Source organism: Bufo bufo, chromosome 10 (assembly GCF_905171765.1).
Source record: "Bufo bufo chromosome 10, aBufBuf1.1, whole genome shotgun sequence".
Taxonomy (NCBI): domain Eukaryota; kingdom Metazoa; phylum Chordata; class Amphibia; order Anura; family Bufonidae; genus Bufo; species Bufo bufo.
In genome coordinates this window covers 11,302,163-11,321,747 of record NC_053398.1, presented here as the reverse complement: position 1 = coordinate 11,321,747, position 19,585 = coordinate 11,302,163, and the positions used below count along the sequence as shown (strand labels likewise).

General features: G+C 50.3%; 1 protein-coding gene across 1 annotated transcript in view; it reads right to left on the bottom strand.

Moving 5' to 3' along the window:
• The window catches only part of HSD17B12 (hydroxysteroid 17-beta dehydrogenase 12), a 48,479-nt gene extending 32,519 nt beyond the window's left edge, over window positions 1–15,960 (bottom strand). The window contains exon 1 of the mRNA XM_040410660.1: window positions 15,685–15,960. Coding sequence (XP_040266594.1) covers window positions 15,685–15,865 — 181 coding nt within the window. The 5' untranslated portion in view covers window positions 15,866–15,960. The remainder of the gene's footprint in view (window positions 1–15,684) is intronic.
• Window positions 15,961–19,585: the final 3,625 nt, after the last annotated feature.

The window sequence follows — 19,585 nt, the reverse complement described above, 5'->3', positions numbered from 1 at the left end:
ATAAAAGCTTGATAAATGAGCTATACATCAGCCATACATGGGGCCCCCTAAATACACCATATTTTTCCATACGTTTATTCCAAGTGCCCGAGCATCTTCCTGCTAGTAGTAGAACTGCATACATTTGCATGTTTAGTGGGAAATTCCAATAATTTGGACCCCACACGCCTAGGGATGCCAGATTGATGCAATTGTACAGTTGGCACTGTCAAGTAGTCCAGCATTTCCAATGGAAAAAAAAAACAACATGTCAGATGTGTGCAACAATAGTACCGCTGAAGATTGCAAGATGCTTGCTCTACCAGAAAAAAATATATATATATATAAAAGACTTGGATAATATTCTAATTTCTAAACTATGGTGTAATTCTCACTACAAAGCCCAAAAAAAAAAAAAATTCCAAATCTCCTCCATAGACCTAAGCTGAAATGATCTGGCTACCATCAGCCACCACCAGGGGGTGCTCACTGCATACTGTGTCACTGTTCAGTTCAATGCATAAAACGCATGCAAATTGCTCCCTCTAGTGGTGGCTGTGGACAGCCAGAATTGTATTCTCCTCTTGCACTGCTAACAATATCCAGCTGCCCAGAAAAAGTAGCACGGCGCCCTACTAGTGGGGGGGGGGGGGGGGGGGGGAGTCACAGCAATCAAACCTACACCTGATCCGACCTCTTAGCACCCATCTCCACCCTGCCGCAATCTCATAAAATAAATCAGTGGCGCGTGTTCTTGGGAGTGGTTGAAGACGGACTCCTAGAGGACGCGGGGACTTGCAGTACTGCAAGTAGCTTTGGTCTGCTGGAGTATACTGCGCCTTCCTATGGGCGCCAGACTTCCATTGTCCCCGGGCGCAGCCTGTGACGCGTTCGGCGGTCGCGGTGGGTTAAAAATATTCTACCCTCTTTGTCCTCAACTTTCTGGGAGGATATTTTTAGCAGCCGCCCAATCAACCTTATCTAAATCAAACATCGAAAAACCGACTGGAGGCGCACTGCCAGCAAATGGAATATTTTTAGCTCGCCCCGTCTCTTCCTTAACCTAACGAAAGCCCAAAACAGAGCGCAATCTCTGCCGGTCTCTCTCATCCCCCCCACCCCGAACACCTGAACAGAGCAAACACTCGATTGATTAAAGATTAATACCGCCGCAAACCCGTGACAGCTGCCTCTCCTATCAGTTCTTTAGGGAACAGAGGAGGGGGGGCCTCAATGGCGAAGGAGGACGGGGGGGGGGGGGGGGGCGTGCAGAAGAAGAGGGATGACAGAAAACTTACATCAGTATTTCTCTTGGGGATCCATTACATAGAAAGAAAATTGCTATTTCAATTCCCCTTTGTTGCTATAAATAGCAGCCCCAATTGATTCGAGCAAACAGGGCACCGGCTTAGCAGAGCTGAATATAGAAAGAGCTGAATTCCCCCAGACTGAATGCGAACGCGTCTAACAGATGCCAGCTCACATTTAACAAAGAACAAAAGGATGAGAAGTATGCGGGCTGCAAGTTAATAAGACGGGAGCGGCTCCCCGCATCCTTACCGTAGGACCAACATGGCGGCGGGAGGGGAACGTAGTAGCGGGCGCGAGCACACCCCCATCCTGCGGAGGTTACAGCAAAAAAAAAATGATACTGCAAAACCCTCCGCCACTAAATATTACAGGGTGCGGACCACCCTAGAGGAGAGAAACTCCACCTCAGGTCACCGAGTGGAAACCTCGGCATGAACCCCACTTTATGAAGACAACAGAAAGGGGCCCCCAAGATCACACCATTTTATCTAGTATGGAGACATGCCAGACCCCTCCTTACCAGTACTGGGGGGGGGGGGGGGGGGAGTGTCGGGGGTTTAGTGGAGGAAAACGCCAAAATGAGAATGGGAGAGGCTATTTTTTAAAGGGTACATTTTTGGGACCCCGACTGATCCTGAGATTGAAAGGGCTAGTCTGGTGCCAAGTGTATGGGCAGGCTACATGGCTGCTGCGCTAATTCAGCACAGCGGCCCCTTTATCCTAGGATCAGTGGTGGTCCCCGAGGTCGGGTCTCAGCGACGGCCTATCCCCGCCACAGGCAAGCACTTTTTAAGATAAGAATACCCCTTTAACTTTCATCAGAGCGCTTCTTTTGTCATCAGGGAGAGTCAGGTCACCCTAGCCATAAAAATTTGATTGACGGACCGGACCCTCCGAAACCAACCGGTTCGGCCGATGTTCATCTCATGCGTATGACCACCTCTACGAGAGCGATTGGAAAAGCACGACGACCATTTTAACCCGGGGTTACCCTTTATTGAGGCTCTATTCACCATGAAGGATCCACAATGGACCAGATTATCGGATTTCCAGTAAATTACACCAACAGATTATCTGACCAATTTCTGTCCAATCAGACGAATAGTTGTTGGTTGGTATATGACCAATCTGTAGGAGTAATACAGCCCTAAGTGGACCCATTCATCAGTCGCTAAGGTGCCCAATCTATGGACTACCCCAGACCCTGTGCCCCCATAGCTACTGTACATAATAGGAAATGCAGAATCAGGGCGGCCGCTCTACAATCACCTCGCCTATTAATAATTTGGCAAGTAGGAAAATAAAAAATAAAATTGTGATGGAAAATTACGCCGCCCTCCCCGATCCTCAGCGAGCATTAAGACCCCCCCATGTATCGTTAACTCAGAATGGACAAAATGGGCAACGACGTCAGCAGCACGTCAGTGAATATAAAAAAAAAAAAAGTACAATAAGTGAAATGAAGACCCCCCCCCCCAAATGAAACAAATAGGGGGTGTAAGAGGCGCAGGAGGGCTGCACAGGCTGATACAATGGAGGGGAGCGGGGCTCGGGAATATTTATGATAACTGATGGCCTGTCACACAGACACTGATGAATATTTTTACAGGATAAAAATGGCAACGGAGGTTCTAAAAATAAAACACTCTGTTTCAGACCTGTCTGGCTGCGCTACGCCGCTGGAATACAAACGCGCTCGCTCCCTCTCGCTGGCACGGCGCTCTGGACAGAAGGGGGGGGGGGAGGAGAAGGAGCTGGGAGGGAAGCGGCGCATCTTACTTAGAAGACAAAGGGTTCATAGTACAGTTTCCTATCACCGAGCCGATCCCCAAAGTACAAAAACCGACACCTGGAGGTTATACATGGCCGAGCCCCCAACGGGTTTAATGCCGGACGCTTCCGAAATCCAAACATGAGAAGATGACAATCACGGCTAGGACTAGATCTGTGGTTGTCGTCTTTGTCCCAACCAACACCCATCGACAATGGGAAAGCTCTCTGCTTTAGGCCGACGGTGGTATTGCAGCCAAGACCAATTCACTGACCTGCGATACCAGAAGCAGCCACCGAACGAAGGTGGCGACTCTTTGAGAATCTCGTAAAATGCGCATAAAGGCATCTGAACATCGTACAGAACTGTCCCGTCTATCAGCCTGCGTGTAGCGCCTCTCCCACCCCGGAGGACTGGAGAAGTGAATAGCAATACGTCACGTCCCCGACTGTTGTAACCCCAGAAGACCAGCCTATCATTAGTGGGGGGCTGCCGAAGGAAAGGGGACAACCTTGCACTGCCAAAAACTGCAGCGTAATGCTGTATGTCACTGCAACTAATGAAAGTAAATGGCGTGGAGTTGCGAAACGCAAGACTCTGGGAAAAAAGTCTCGGCAGGTCCAGATTTCACGTTGCGTCGTATGTCACATTGCGGTTGCTACAACTTTCCAGGTTGCTATGTGACCCCACAAAATGTTATTAGTTACAGCACCGGCAGAGATATATGGCGATATATGGCCGTATGATGTGTGGCGTGGCCAAAGTCACCACGTAACCCTAACCTTAAATGAAGCCCCACTAAAGCCCGGGGGTAACATCACCTGGAACTGAACCACAAATACGAGGCCACCATAGTGAAAATGGGGCCACGCTCTTATTGAGATGCCCATCGATTTGACTCCCATGACATATCTGGTTTAGAGGGGTGTGACAATTTTTTGGGGGGGGATATCGCAGTAAAATACAGTTAACCCAATACATTCTGAGAAAGGAAAACGTCAACAGGATTACGGGGCGATCATCTCACATCCAGTATTCCGTGACGCCTGCATTACTTTCTATGGACATCCGATAATTGGCCCCCGCAGAAAAGGAACTTGCAGTTTACTGGACTAACATTATGTACTGATAGGAGGATAAGGGAGTAGATGGCGGAGCGGCACAGAGACTCCCGATAATAACCCTAATAATAATACTGCCGTCTCCAGGCTCATAAATCTGCTCGCCGCAGGGAGGGGAGATCGTGAGCTCTACAGCTCCTGTCCCTGCACGACGTAACGAACCCGTATACATCGGGGGGGGACAGTTTTAGGTTTTATTACAGATCTGCTCCGGAGGCAACATGGCGAATAATTCATTGATAAACCAGGAACTTATTTTGCACCTGTGCAAAACTGCAGAAGCGAGCGGTGCGGCCTCATAGGTTGGCGAGCTCCAATCAGCGTGGAGCGTGATGCTTGCTTCTGTTGTCAGGGCAGGATTTTCCTATCTCTCCAGCACCCTCTATTCTGCAGAGAACAGGCGGGTTTTTTTTTTTTTTTTCTCCTCTGCTGGAAGAGAGATGCCTGCGAAATCCCGGAGACTGGATTGTTCAGAAGTGATCTGGGCCGGGAAGGAAAATACTGCTGTGCAGCAAAAGTGAAAAAAAGGAGCAAAAGCATAAAAGTGGGAAAATGCAGGCAAACCCCAAAATGCTTAAATGGGTTTAACCTCTTAATTACTGCTTGGAGTCCACAGCCGCTCCTGCTCTAACAGCTCGAACGGTCGTTTATAGCCGCTTAACGCTCAGATTGCCACAGTCAAAAGTGATCAAAGGGGACCCCCTCCTGCTATCGGGTCATTGGGTTCCCCCTACCGCCCCGTGACACAATCGGGGAGCCTGTGCAGTCAGCTCCGGGGTCCTCTCTAGGTGTTGCCCCATTAGTATTCCATCATAGTGGTAAAGTTTATAGGCAGATGCACGCCTATGCATTAAAACTTCACAACAAAACACATAAAACTAAAGTAATAAATTCAAAGTCAAAAGAAGAAAAAAATCTGCAAATAAAAAGCGCAATTATATTTTCTTGCACTACATAAGAAAAAACTAAATCTACACATTAGGCATCCACATAACTGGAAGATTTCGCTTGCTGAAGGGGCCGGCCCATCGCCCACATCGGTGGTATATCGCTTGGACATGCCGCCACCCATGTCTGATAGGTGCGGGTTCCACCTCTGGATACCACACCCATCTCTAGAATTGGGCCCCCAAGGCGCATGAGCAGCCGCCCTCCATTCACTTCTATGGGAGTTCCGTAAAGAGGTGAGCGAGTGCGCTTGGCCATTTCCAGAACTCCCATAGAAGTGAATGGAGGATGCACCGTGCATGTCCCACCACCTCTGTACGAGTTCCGGAAATAGTCAAGCCAGAGCTCGGCCATTTTCGGCACTCCAATAGAAGTGAATAGAAGGTGGCTGCGATTGCACGGTATCGGCCATTCACTTTGGGGAACCCATAGGTGGGACCTGCACCAATCTGACATTGATGGCATATCCTAGCTCTAGACCAGACCAATGTGTGAGATGGGCCAACCCCTTTAAAGGGAATCTGTGACCCCGATATTGGACTATTATCTGCAGTAATGAATGAGTAGTACTGCAGATAAGCAGTCCAGATCACAATTTTTTATTTTCCATCTGCCCCAGATTCCCCCGCTGTCAGCGCTCAGAGCTGCCCTGAAATACACTGTCAGGACTGCTGTGCTGTGCCAGCATAATGGAGAGGACTCGTGCGCACATGCACGGCAGTCCTGACAATGTATTTCTATGCAGCTCTGAGTGCTGACAGCGGGGGAACAGTGCTTCCGTAGGGTTCCGTTCCTCTGGATTTGCAGACCCATTCAAGTGAATGGGTCCGCATCCGTGATGCGGAATGCACACGGAACGGTGCCCGTGTATTGTGGATCCGCAAAACGGCAACTGGACACCTACGGTCAGCCTTAGCCCTCTTTCACACGAGCGTGTCCGGATAAGGTCCGGATGCGTTGCGGCAAACCCGCGCGAGTAGGTACGCAATTGCAGTCAGTTTTGACTGCGATTGCGTTCCGTTGTTCAGTTTATATCGTGCGGGTGCAATGCGTTTTGCACGCGCATGATAAAAAACTGAACGTGGTACCCAGACCCGAACTTCTTCACAGAAGTTCAGGTTTGGGTTCAAGGTTGTGTAGATTGTATTATTTCCCCTTATAACATGGTTATAAGGGAAAATAATAGCATTCTGAATACAGCATGCATAGTACAAAAGCGCTGGAGGGGTTAAAAAAAAACTAATAATAATTTAACTCACCTTAATCCACTTGTTCGCGCAGCCGGCATCTCTTCTGTCTTGTTCTGTGAGGAATAGGACCTTTGATGACGTCACTGCGCTCATCACATGATCTTTTACCATGGTGATGGATCATGTGACGGACCATGTGATGAACGTAGTGACGTCATCAAAGGTCCTATTCCTCACAGAACAAGACAGAAGAGATGCCGGCTGCGCGAACAAGTGGATTAAGGCAAGTTAAATTATTTTATTTTTTTAACCACTCAAGCCCTATTGTACTATGCATTCTGTATTCAGAATGCTATTATTTAACCTTATAACCATGTTATAAGGGAAAATAATAAAGATCGGGTCCCCATCCCGATAGTCTCCTAGCAACCGTGCGTAAAAAAAAAACAAAAAAAAACACACTGCATCCGCACTTGCTTGCGATTTTAACGCAGCCCCATTCACTTCTATGGGGCCTGTGTTGCGTGAAAACCCCCCCCTACCCCCGTCCCAATGATAAGCTAATCACAGGTGTTCGATTCTCCAGTAGCGCCTCCACAGGGAAACTGAAGAATTACACTGCGTTCGGTATTGTTTAATATTGACTCAAGATCAATATACAGATTGGCCACCGATCAGCTCTTTGAAAAAGGCCGCAGTGCGCCATTTACTGCCATGTCCTCCTTGCAGCATCTTAACAAGCACAGCACCATCCACTGTATAGTGGCTGTGCTTGGTATTGCAGCTCAGGTCCACTGACTTAAATGGGATTGAGCTGCGCCTTGGCCACGTGACCAATGAAGGCGACATTGCGGATCTAGAAAGAGGTCACGGCACTATGGGACTGCTGGACATAGACAAGTACAGCGCAGTCCAATAGAGAATGAACAGAGCAGCACAGCGCAAGCTCAGCCAGCTGGTCCAGTCATTTCAGGGAGGCCTCACAGGGCACGAAAGTTCCCGATCATGACGGTGGGGTCCCTATGGTTAGACCTTCACCGGGGTACTGATCCTGAGTTACATCCTGTATTATACTCCAGAGCTGCACTCACTATTCTGCTGGTGCAGTCACTGTGTACATACATTACTTATCCTGTACTGATCCTGAGTTACATCCTGTATTATACTCCAGAGCTGCACTCACTATTCTGCTGGTGCAGTCACAGTGTACATACATTACTTATCCTGTACTGATCCTGAGTTACATCCTGTATTATACTCCAGAGCTGCACTCACTATTCTGCTGGTGCAGTCACTGTGTAAATACATATCCTGTACTGATCCTGAGTTACATCCTGTATTATACTCCAGAGCTGCACTCACTATTCTGCTGGTGCAGTCACAGTGTACATACATTACTTATCCTGTACTGATCCTGAGTTACATCCTGTATTATACTCCAGAGCTGCACTCACTATTCTGCTGGTGGAGCCACTGAGTACATATATTACATTACTTATCCTGTACTGATGCTGAGTTACATCCTGTATTATACTCCAGAGCTGCACTCACTATTCTGCTGGTGAAGTCACTGTGTACTGTATATTCAGAGGGGGTGCACCTGTCTAGTACCTGACCCCCCCACACCCAATATTACCCAGCAGCCTTTTCTTTATTACACTTTCTACCAAGTTGCTCTGGAAAAGTACAGAAGCAATGACCTACGTTCACTTCCCAGGAAGCGCAGAGATACAGAAAGAGCCTGTGGCCAGTAAATGGGAATAAGTGCAGTGTAATCCGCAGCGCCTCCCCCCCCCACCTATTCCCCCCTCGCTGCACGTGTACGAGCCAATGCCAGCGTCACATGACCAGGCCTCTCTAGGGCTCCGTCACATCAAGTCACCGTTTACACACGAGGCCGGCGCTCAGTGAAGAGATTACATCCAGACCAATGCCCCCCCCCCCAACCACATGAATGGGGGGGGGGGGGGCGGGGATTCATAATTCTGCTCTGATGAACATTAATAGAAAAAACATCCTGGAAGTGTCGAGATCTCTATATAAGAGGAACATGCAAAGGCACAACAGTGGGGGGCGCACTCATGTCAATTCCCACCAGGTGCTGGGGAGCCCCTCAGGTACCAGTACTGACCCCCCCAATATAGGCAACTACCGGGGGAAGGGGGGCATTGCCGTTCAGTGCAGTTACTTTTTTTCCCCTCAGCATATGACATTTACAAGGGAAGCCCGATCCTGGCTGTGGTTAAAAACTGCACCATAGATGCGCAGTGTGAATGCGGCACCAACACCGTAACGACCAGGCCTGTATTCCCCCCCCCCCCTCCCCCCCCGTTTGCTCCTCCAGATTTCGGCAGACATAGCTTTTTATTTTTTTTTGAGAATCTGAATATTTGAGACATTATATATATTTTTTTTGTTGTTGTTGTAGAGCAGATATAAAGGGAAAAAGCCATTTTCATCACAATCATTTTTCTACATTTCAGTCCGAATAAAAGGGTAAATTAATTCTTTCGTTTATTACGGTCGGGTGGATAATATATTTAGGTTTTTAGTATTATGAATCCTTTCTCCAGAACCGGACCTCCAAAGTGAAGGAGAGTGCACTGCCCATGCTCGGCGCGCTCTTTGTTCATTGCTATGGGAATTCCGAAAAAAGCGGAGCTATTTTCAAAAGACCCATAGCAGTGAATGGAGAGCACGCCGAGCATGGGCAGTGCACTCTCCTTCTCTTTGGAGGTCCGGTTCTAGAGAAAGTCCCAGAGGTAAGACCCGCACCTGTCAGACACTGATGGCACATCCTAGCGATATGCCATCAGTGTCTCAGATGTGGCAACCCCTTTAAGGCTAGGTTCACATGTCCAGCTTTCTAGGACCAGGGCCTGACTGCACAGGGGTTCCCCAGTCCTAACCCAATCAATGTAGAGTCCGTTTGTATCACGCCATGGTCACTCTGGACTTTAAGGGATTAGGCGGCCAGCATAGGAGACTCCTCCAATCCCGTCCATTAGAGCAGGAGCTGCGCTGTCATTGGACAGCCGACCACCCGCTCCACGGCGGCACAGGACACCAGCGTGAGGCTTACTCTACACAGCCACATATACAAGGCGCTGCAGGATAAGGGCTCATGCACACGAACGTCTGTATTTTGCAGTCCGCAAAACACAAATGACGTCCGTGTGCATTCCATATTTTGCGGAATGAAACAGCTGGCCCCTGATAGAACAGTGCTATCCTTGTCCGTAATGCGGACAATAATAGGACATGTTCTATTTTTTTGCGGAGCGGACATATGGAAACGGAACGCACACGGAGTAACTTCCGTTTTTTTTTCAAGAGGTCCACAAAAAAAAATATAAAACGGACAGAGAAAGAAAATACGTTTGTGTGCATGAGCCCTAAGACCCCTTAATTACCATGAAGGGGTTAAATCACATGGGCACCTGTGCGCACAAACCTGATCACAAAACCAAACTACGCGTTTCAGTTCACAAGCAATGCCACGGCGGTAAAAAATCGTGTAAAATCGTGGGCGTGTATCAATCACCAACCAGAGACGTCATTAAAGGGGAACTACGATCAAAACCAAAGACATCATGGCAACATCTGAGGTCACTGCACTGGGTGACCACCACAACTCGGCATCACTACTTGCCAACCAATCATCCCTGCTCTTCGCTGCAATGGGCTGAACGATCCGCTGCACAAGGCACAGCCTCGCGCCTCTCCTGTGCCTCAGACCCGCCTCTGTCCTGGCAACCTTGCAATGATTGCGATACCCGTCCCATCTGATAGATCTAGTCTAGCCACATCTCTATGTGGTTCCCGTATTCATTTTCCTGGTGCAATGATACACCATACAGCCATGATCCACACCTCAGCCCATCACTGGCCTCCTTGGTGAGGTACCGGATCAGTGAGGCCAGTGACCGGCTGCATCTGTCACATGATATAGATAGGGCACATCATTGCTCCAGAAACACAAAGACTGGCAGGGGCCACCAGGGCATCAGCACAGGAGCGGCAGAGGATTTAAAAGGGACAGCTCACAAACATTTATCATCTAGGTGATGCTGGGAGTCCAACGATCGTGAATACAGGGGTCCCTGGTGCAAATTGGGTCTTCATCATGTCACAGAGGTTCGCTGTGATGCCCCCTACGTCTCTCCCTCGATTGCTGCAATCAGCATATGTCATTCAAAAAGAGTTAAACAACTGGGATTGAAGTTCCTCTGACCTCTGCTAGGGGCAGCTGTGTGTATTACGGCCATCGCTGCCTCCTACCCGCGTGACCATACTCATCCTGTCACTTATGGTGAGCATGCTAGTCCTGCATCAACAAGGGGTTATTCGGACAGGACAATACAATGGACTGAATAATACACAATAGAGGCTGCAACACTGGTTTAACCCCGCGTCCCCTTGCCTGCACACTGCCCCCCCCCCCCCCCCTCACAACCTCTGCTCTACAGCTGGCCGTACACCGTGGCTGCTGCCGAACTAACCGTCTCCGCTTACAAGCATGCTTGATCTGATCAGCCGAGCATGCATGTTTATGGACATAGGGAGAGAAGGAAGAAAGGATCTGCCAGACATACCCGGCGCCGCTTATCTTCTAGAAGAGAAAAGTGTTACACAGTAAACTATCAGACACACTTGGAGCTGCGCATCTTCTAGCAGAAGAAAGGGAATACATTATAACTATCAGTCCTCTGTTCTGATGGGTCCTTTGCCCGGAATAAACACGGAGTTCCCTTATGGTCCCAGTGGCTGCTCTACTGAGAAACAGAAGAGAAAAAGAGCATGTCACATTCTGAGCGGAGGCCCGCCTTACACTCGCACTTAGTTCTATGCACTTAGCTAGAACCATGTCATCGCTCTTTAGCTGCAAGTACTATCCTGATATTAGGGGACCCTCTACTTCCAAAAATAGTGATAAAGGAATTCACTTCCACCAAACATCCAGCAGATGGCGCCACAGAGCTCTGGATACAGAGGCCAGGTCTGTGACGTACGAGGCGGTGAGCAGCCGGCTATGACCCCCGCAGATCTACAACACCCCCCAGTGTAAAAGGGCAGAGGAACCCAGTGCGCCCAGTCATCTATCCCCCCCAATCAGTTGAAGGTTATGACAGGCGTCCACTACTGGGGGCCGCACACACCGTGTTGTAACGAGGCTCCGACAACACCACTGAATTTTTGCCTGACCTTTCATGGTTAACTCAGCCTGAAGTCTGTGACAAAGCTGTGCCCGGGGGCTGCTACACTGCAATGAATGTCTTCAGGAATAGTATTCAGCCTCTAAACCTATACATTGTATCCACTCACTGACAACAAGCAGAGATCTGTAAAGGACTGAAACAAAATATACTGGACAGCTGCAGACCTTTCCATCATACAGTGATTAAAGGGGTATTCCTATCCACTGAATAGGTGGTAAATGCTGGCTTGGTGGGGGACCTCGGGGATCCCAGTCCTGCCCCCCTCCCCCATGCCCTCAGCCACAGGAGTCAGAGTAGGGCGGTGGTCCAGCAAGTGTCCTGTTGCTCAGACCCCCTACTGATCTAACACTGGATTGGGCATAAACGCTTGAGGCTGGAATACCCCTTTAAGGCAGATCGCACAGGTAAAAGCTACCAGAAAAGAGGACCATCTTGAGAAAGTGTCTATCACCACAAGGGGGCACCATAACTTCAGCTTTTACTTGAGAGTCCCAATGTTTGAGATTAGTCAGGGTGTTGTTCACAGCACAGCCAGGAGGTGGCAGCGTTGTGCCTGAATGTCTGGGTGACTATTACAAGCCTTGTAGTGGAGGACCCTTCTAGCACTACAGCCCATCTCTGCAGAATATACCTAGTAAAAGGGGGGGCACTAAATGAGGGACCCCCAAACTAACCCCTAATAGGGGACGAGGGCAGCACTAATGCCAACTGGCCAAGAATTTCCACATTTTATCTGCCAGTCCAAAACTGCGGCTGGGTTGTGGCCCCAGGCCTTATGCATCACTCACTTGCCCCCTGGTAGTAGAAGCAGTGCTCCGCCTCTACTAGTCACTGCCCCCCCCCCCCTCACCTCTACTAGTCACTGACCCCCCCCCCCTCACCTCTACTAGTCACTGACCCCCCCCCCCCCTCACCTCTACTAGTCACTGACCCCCCCCTCACCTCTACTAGTCACTGACCCCCCCCCCCTCACCTCTACTAGTCACTGACCCCCCCCCCTCACCTCTACTAGTCACTGACCCCCCCCCCTCACCTCTACTAGTCACTGACCCCCCCCCCCCCCCCCTCTACTAGTCACTGCCCCCCCCCCCCCCCTCACCTCTACTAGTCACTGACCCCCCCCTCACCTCTACTAGTCACTGACCCCCCCCCCCTGACCTCTACTAGTCACTGACCCCCCCCCCCCTCACCTCTACTAGTCACTGACCCCCCCCCCTCCCCTCTACTAGTCCCTGCCCCCCCCCCCTCACCTCTACTAGTCACTGACCCCCCCCCCTCACCTCTACTAGTCACTGACCCCCCCCCCCCTCACCTCTACTAGTCACTGACCCCCCCCCCCTCACCTCTACTAGTCACTGACCCCCCCCCCTCACCTCTACTAGTCACTGACCCCCCCCCTCACCTCTACTAGTCACTGACCCCCCCCCCCTCACCTCTACTAGTCACTGACCCCCCCCCCCCTCACCTCTACTAGTCACTGACCCCCCCCCCTCACCTCTACTAGTCACTGACCCCCCCCCCTCACCTCTACTAGTCACTGACCCCCCCCCCCCCCCACCTCTACTAGTCACTGACCCCCCCCCCCCCACCTCTACTAGTCACTGACCCCCCCCCCCCCCCCACCTCTACTAGTCACTGACCCCCCCCCCTCACCTCTACTAGTCACTGACCCCCCCCCCCCTCACCTCTACTAGTCACTGACCCCCCCCCCCCCCACCTCTACTAGTCACTGACCCCCCCCCCTCACCTCTACTAGTCACTGACCCCCCCCCCTCACCTCTACTAGTCACTGACCCCCCCCCCCCTCACCTCTACTAGTCACTGACCCCCCCCCCCTCCCCTCTACTAGTCACTGACCCCCCCCCCCACCTCTACTAGTCACTGACCCCCCCCCCCTCACCTCTACTAGTCACTGACCCCCCCCCCCTCACCTCTACTAGTCACTGACCCCCCCCCCCCTCACCTCTACTAGTCACTGACCCCCCCCCCCCCTCACCTCTACTAGTCACTGACCCCCCCCCACCCAGAGCCACCAAGCATTTACAGAAACGTCTCCACACTTCCCTCATTAGCCATTGCAGTGCTCCCCCCCACCCAATAGCCAAAGCAGAGCAGCTTTCCCCTCCAGTCACAGCGGGGCCTCCCGGAGCATTATGTTACACAGTACCTGAGCTCATCCACAAGGATGGAAGGCCAAAAACATGGCCGCTGTCTTCCAAAAACAGAACCACACTTGTCCATAGGTTGGGTCTGGTATTGCAGCCTTGTTCCACTGAAGTGAAAGGGGCTGAGCGGTAATACCACACACAACCTGAGAACAGGTGTGGCACTGTTTTTGTAAAAAAAAAAAATGCTTCTCAGTTCTTTCTGCAGATTTTCACCGTAGATTCAGACTTTGCAAAAAAAACTGCAGCAAAACCATAAGTAACACAAGCGGATCCCCTGACGAATCACGAGGAAATCCAGAACCAATTGTTTCTAGATCACGTGGGCTTAATATAAAGGAAAGATTGTAACATCACAGATACGGTGTGAAACCAGGGGCGATACGATAACCTCATCCACATTCCTACAGCCCAGACGCCCGCTATACACTGCCCATCTCTCCCTACAGCCCAGACGTCCGCTATACACTGCCCCTCTCCACATCTAGTGACAGCGGTACTGTTCACACTCACTTGTATATTCCACATCTCACTAATGTAAAGCAAATCACTACACGAACTTTACCAACTGCCCCATCAATGGCAAACTCCACAGCTTCATTCATGCCCCAGTCTCTCCGCTCATTCATGCCCCAGTCTCTCCGCTCATTCATGCCCCAGTCTCTCCGCTCATTCATGCCCCAGTCTCTCCGCTCATTCATGCCCCAGTCTCTCCACTCATTCATGCCCATGTTCCTCTCTCCCTCCATAGTACTGGTCTCCCCATTCATTCAGCAGCTCTCCTCCTCATTCTCTCCAGTCTCCACCTCCCTCAGTCATCCCATAATCACTGACTTTCATCTAGATCACTTCATGTCATTTTGACCCCCCCCCCCCCACCATTAGTTTTATATATCTGCCCCCCCCCCCCTTGTCTTCTGCCCAGATGTTTTATGTATCTGTCCCATCCTCTAGTCTTATAATCTGCCCCCCAGTCCTATAATCTGCCCCCCAGTCCTATAATCTGTCCCTCATTATCTGCCCCCCACCCCTCCTCATTATCTGGCCCCGGTCCTATTATTTGCCCCCCTCCCTCATTATCTGCCCCCCCTTCAGTTTTATATTATATCTGCCCCCACCCCTCCTTATTATCTGCCCCCCCCCCCCCATTTTATATTATATCTGCCCCCCAGTCCTATAATCTGTCCCTCATTATCTGCCCCCCACCCCTCCTCATTATATTATATTTGCCCCCCAGTCCTATAATCTTTCTTTTCTCATTATCTGCCCCCACCCCTCCTCATTTTCTGGCCCCGGTCCTATTATCTGCCCCCCCCAGTTTATATTATATCTGCCCCCACCCCTCCTCATTATCTGCCCCCCACCCCTCCTCATTATCTGCCCCGGTCCTATTATCTGCCCCCCCCTCCTCATTATCTGCCCCCCACCCCTCTTCATTATCTGCCCCCCACCCCTCCTCATTATCTGCCCCGGTCCTATTATCTGCCCCCCCCTCCTCATTATCTGCCCCCCACCCCTCCTCATTATCTGCCCCGGTCCTATTATTTGCCCCCCCCCCCCCTCATTATCTGCCCCCCACCCCTCCTCATTATCTGCCCCCCCAGTTTTATATTATATCTGCCCCCCCTCCCTCATTATCTGCCCCCCCCCGTTTTATATTATATCTGCCACCCCCCCAGTTTTATATTATATCTGCCCCCCAGTCCTATAATCTGTCCTTCCTCATTATCTGCCCCCCACCCCTCCTCATTATCTGCCCCCCCAGTTTTATATTATATCTGCCCCCCAGTCCTATAATCTGTCCCTCCTCATTATCTGCCCCCCACCCCTCCTCATTATCTGCCCCCCCAGTTTTATATTATATCTGCCCCCCACCCCTCCTCATTATCTGCCCCCGGTCCTGGAGCTCCGCACTGAGTGACAGTAATAACAGCCGATGATGAAGCCGGACTCCCGCTCTGACTCCTGGGAGACACTCACCTGCCCATTTCCCGATCCTCGGGCCCACCTGCGCTCCACTCCCCAGCACCCAGACCCGAGCGCCACTCAGCAGGCGCCATGCGCCCCTCACACCCCACCAGGAGGCCGCTATCACACCCAGATACCAGAAGAAGCCAGCGCAGGGCACAGGGAGCCCGGCCAGCGGCGTGTCTGAGGCCATGTCCCGGCACTGCGTATGACTGCGCTACAGACCGACACCCGGAAGAGCCGCGACGCCACACCGTGTGTAAAAAAAACAAGGCCCCTGTCAGACAGCCACCCCGCCCCTCCGCCTACAACTCGCCACCCTATTGGCCAGTTCGAACGACAGTTTTCGTAAACCCGCCCTTTTCTCTAGTTTCTATGTTCCTATAGGACTGAAAAGCAATTGTTTTTATTGGCTTATTCTCCAATCAATCAACAAATCCCGCCCTTTATGGTACTCCGGTCGTCTTATTGGACGACTGTTGTCATGGCGATCCTACCTCCCGGTTTCTCGTCATTCTCTCAAACTGTCTGTTCCTCCGAAGGCTTCCTATTGGACGATAGGGTCCCGTCGCTTAGCAACCCTGCCTCCTCCACCCCCGCATTTCTGCCACTTCATTCACAAAAGGGCTGAGAGGAGCTATGAGCTGATTGGCTGGAAGGATCTTGTTACCATGAATGGTCTGTGCGCTGATTGGTGGAGAAGATGGCACCAGATTGTATTAGCTAATAGCTGTTAGAGGACGGGACGCTGCGCCATAGAAATGTCTGCAGTACATTCCTGATCTGTGTCAGTAAATAGGACAGGTGTCAGTAAGGCTGGAGGTCTGCAGTACATTCCTGAGCTGTGTCAGTAAATAGGACAGGTGTCAGTAAGGCTGGAGGTCTGCAGTACATTCCTGAGCTGTGTCAGTAAATAGGACAGGTGTCAGTAAGGCTGGAGGTCTGCAGTGCATTCCTGTACAGTGTCAGTAAATGGACAGGTGTCAGTAAGGCTGAGGGTCTGCAGTACATTCCTGTACAGTGTCAGTAAATGGACAGGTGTCAGTAAGGCTGGAGGTCTGCAGTGCATTCCTGTACAGTGTCAGTAAATAGGACTGGTGTCAGTAAGGCTGGAGGTCTGCAGTGCATTCCTGTACAGTGTCAGTAAATGGACAGGTGTCAGTAAGGCTGAGGGTCTGCAGTACATTCCTGATCTGTGTCAGTAAATAGGACAGGTGTCAGTAAGGCTGAGGGTCTGCAGTACATTCCTGATCTGTGTCAGTAAATAGGACAGGTGTCAGTAAGGCTGGAGGTCTGCAGTGCATTCCTGAGCTGTCAGTAAATAGGACAGGTGTCAGTAAGGCTGGAGGTCTGCAGTGCATTCCTGAGCTGTCAGTAAATAGGACAGGTGTCAGTAAGGCTGGAGGTCTGCAGTACATTCCTGAACTGTCAGTAAATAGGACAGGTGTCAGTAAGGCTGGAGGTCTGCAGTGCATTCCTGATCTGTGTCAGTAAATGGACAGGTGTCAGTAAAGCTGAGGGTCTGCAGTGCATTCCTGATCTGTGTCAGTAAATAGGACAGGTGTCAGTAAGGCTGGAGGTCTGCAGTGCATTCCTGTACAGTGTCAGTAAGTAGGACAGGTGTCAGTAAGGCTGGAGGTCTGCAGTACATTCCTGATCTGTGTCAGTAAATAGGACAGGTGTCAGTAAGGCTGGAGGTCTGCAGTGCATTCCTGTACAGTGTCAGTAAATAGGACAGGTGTCAGTAAGGCTGAGGGTCTGCAGTGCATTCCTGTACAGTGTCAGTAAATAGGACAGGTGTCAGTAAGGCTGAGGGTCTGCAGTGCATTCCTGATCTGTGTCAGTAAATGGACAGGTGTCAGTAAGGCTGGAGGTCTGCAGTGCATTCCTGATCTGTGTCAGCAAGTGGACAGGTGTCAGTAAGGCTGAGGGTCTGCAGTACATTCCTGATCTGTGTCAGTAAATGGACAGGTGTCAGTAAGGCTGAGGGTCTGCAGTACATTCCTGATCTGTGTCAGTAAATGGACAGGTGTCAGTAAGGCTGAGGGTCTGCAGTACATTCCTGATCTGTGTCAGTAAATGGACAGGTGTCAGTAAGGCTGAGGGTCTGCAGTACATTCCTGATCTGTGTCAGTAAATGGACAGGTGTCAGTAAGGCTGGGGGTCTTCAGTACATTCCTGTGCTGTGTCAGTAAATGGACAGGTGTCAGTAAGGCTGGGGGTCTGCAGTACATTCCTGATCTGTGTCAGTAAATAGGACATGTGTCAGTAAGGCTGAGGGTCTGCAGTGCATTCCTGATCTGTGTCAGTAAATGGACAGGTGTCAGTAAGGCTGGGGGTCTGCAGTACATTCCTGATCTGTGTCAGTAAATGGACAGGTGTCAGTAAGGCTGGAGGTCTGCAGTACTGGTATTGTGGTAGGTTTCCTTGAAGAGGTGGGTTGTTGGCTGGATGTTGGTGGATACATTTATGGACCGGGGATCAGCAGAAAGTTCTGGACACCACAGGAGGTGATTACAACAGATGAAGACATCGGACCGTGGTAGAGCAGAGAGCGCACCTGGGCCTGTATGGAGAGATGCACATTACGTGTAGTGCAGCCAGAAATACTGTCTTCTGTAAGCATCCTCTTCCTGGTGTGATGTCACAGCCAACCAGTCAGCTACAGGTAGATTTAGAGTAGATTTCAGTTACTTGCTGTACTTCCTCCCTGCTGATGTCAGTTGCAGGAACAGATATGAAATTTCAGTATGGGGATGAGTAGGATGAGATTTCAGTTACTGCAGTCCTTTACTTCCTCCCTGCTGATGTCAGCAGTAGGAACAGATATGAAATTTCAGCATGGGACTGAGTAGGAGGAGATTTCAGTTACTGCAGCACTTTATTTCCTCCCTGCTATAGGAACAGATACTACACTGAAAATAATATAACGCTGGGATGCACTTGTGACCCAAAAAACACATTAGCATGATCCGTCCAAATTATGCATTCTACCGATCCATTTCATGTGACGCACTGAGACGCTTTTGATATGACCTTAGTTTACTATACACCCAAAACGTAAGGGTCCTGCTCCACGGCCCAGGCTGATCGACAATAGCTCAGTTCTCGTTTAAAGGGCCCTTCATATGACCCTCTCCATGTTGTTTACACAGGGCCATGTGCTGCCAACAATTGAGGATTTTTGGTGCCACATAAAATATTCAGTCACCCAACAAACGGGTATTTTGACTGTTTGTCATGTGACTGGCGGCACCTTTACATGGGCCAGTTATTGGGAACAAGCGCTTGTAGGAACATTCTTCCTGATAATTGACCTGATCCTCAGCCTAAGGCCTCATGCACACGAACCTATTTTCCTTCCGTGTCCGTTCAGTTTTTTTTGCGGACCGTATGCAGAACCATTCATTTCAATGGGTCCGCAAAAAAAGGAAGTAACTCGGTGTGCATTCCATATGTCCGTATTTCCGTTCCGCAAAAAAAGGATAAGACTGTTCTACTAGGGGCCAGCTGTTCCGTTCCGCAACGGCCGTCCGCTGTATTTTTTTGGGATCCGTGTTTTGTGGACCGCCAAAGACATACGGTCGTGTGCATGAGGCCTAATCCTAAACTGCACTAAAGTAGGTATCAAAGGTAGTAGTGACATTCAGACCGAAACGCCGCTCTGCCACTTAAGAAGACCCCGGTATTACAAATGGCCCTGTTACAGATTCTGCATTCAATTTACGCTTCTGCGGCCACTTATGTAATACACGGAGGGACCAGTCTGTCGTCGAGGGTCCGTTTTATGGTCGTAGAGCTGTTTTTTGCTTGTGGTTCCCAAGTGAGGGACCACCTATATGCCATTAGAGATAGGAAGCAACCCCTTTGAATGTATTTGTGGCATTGGGCATTTCATGTGCATGGTATCCTA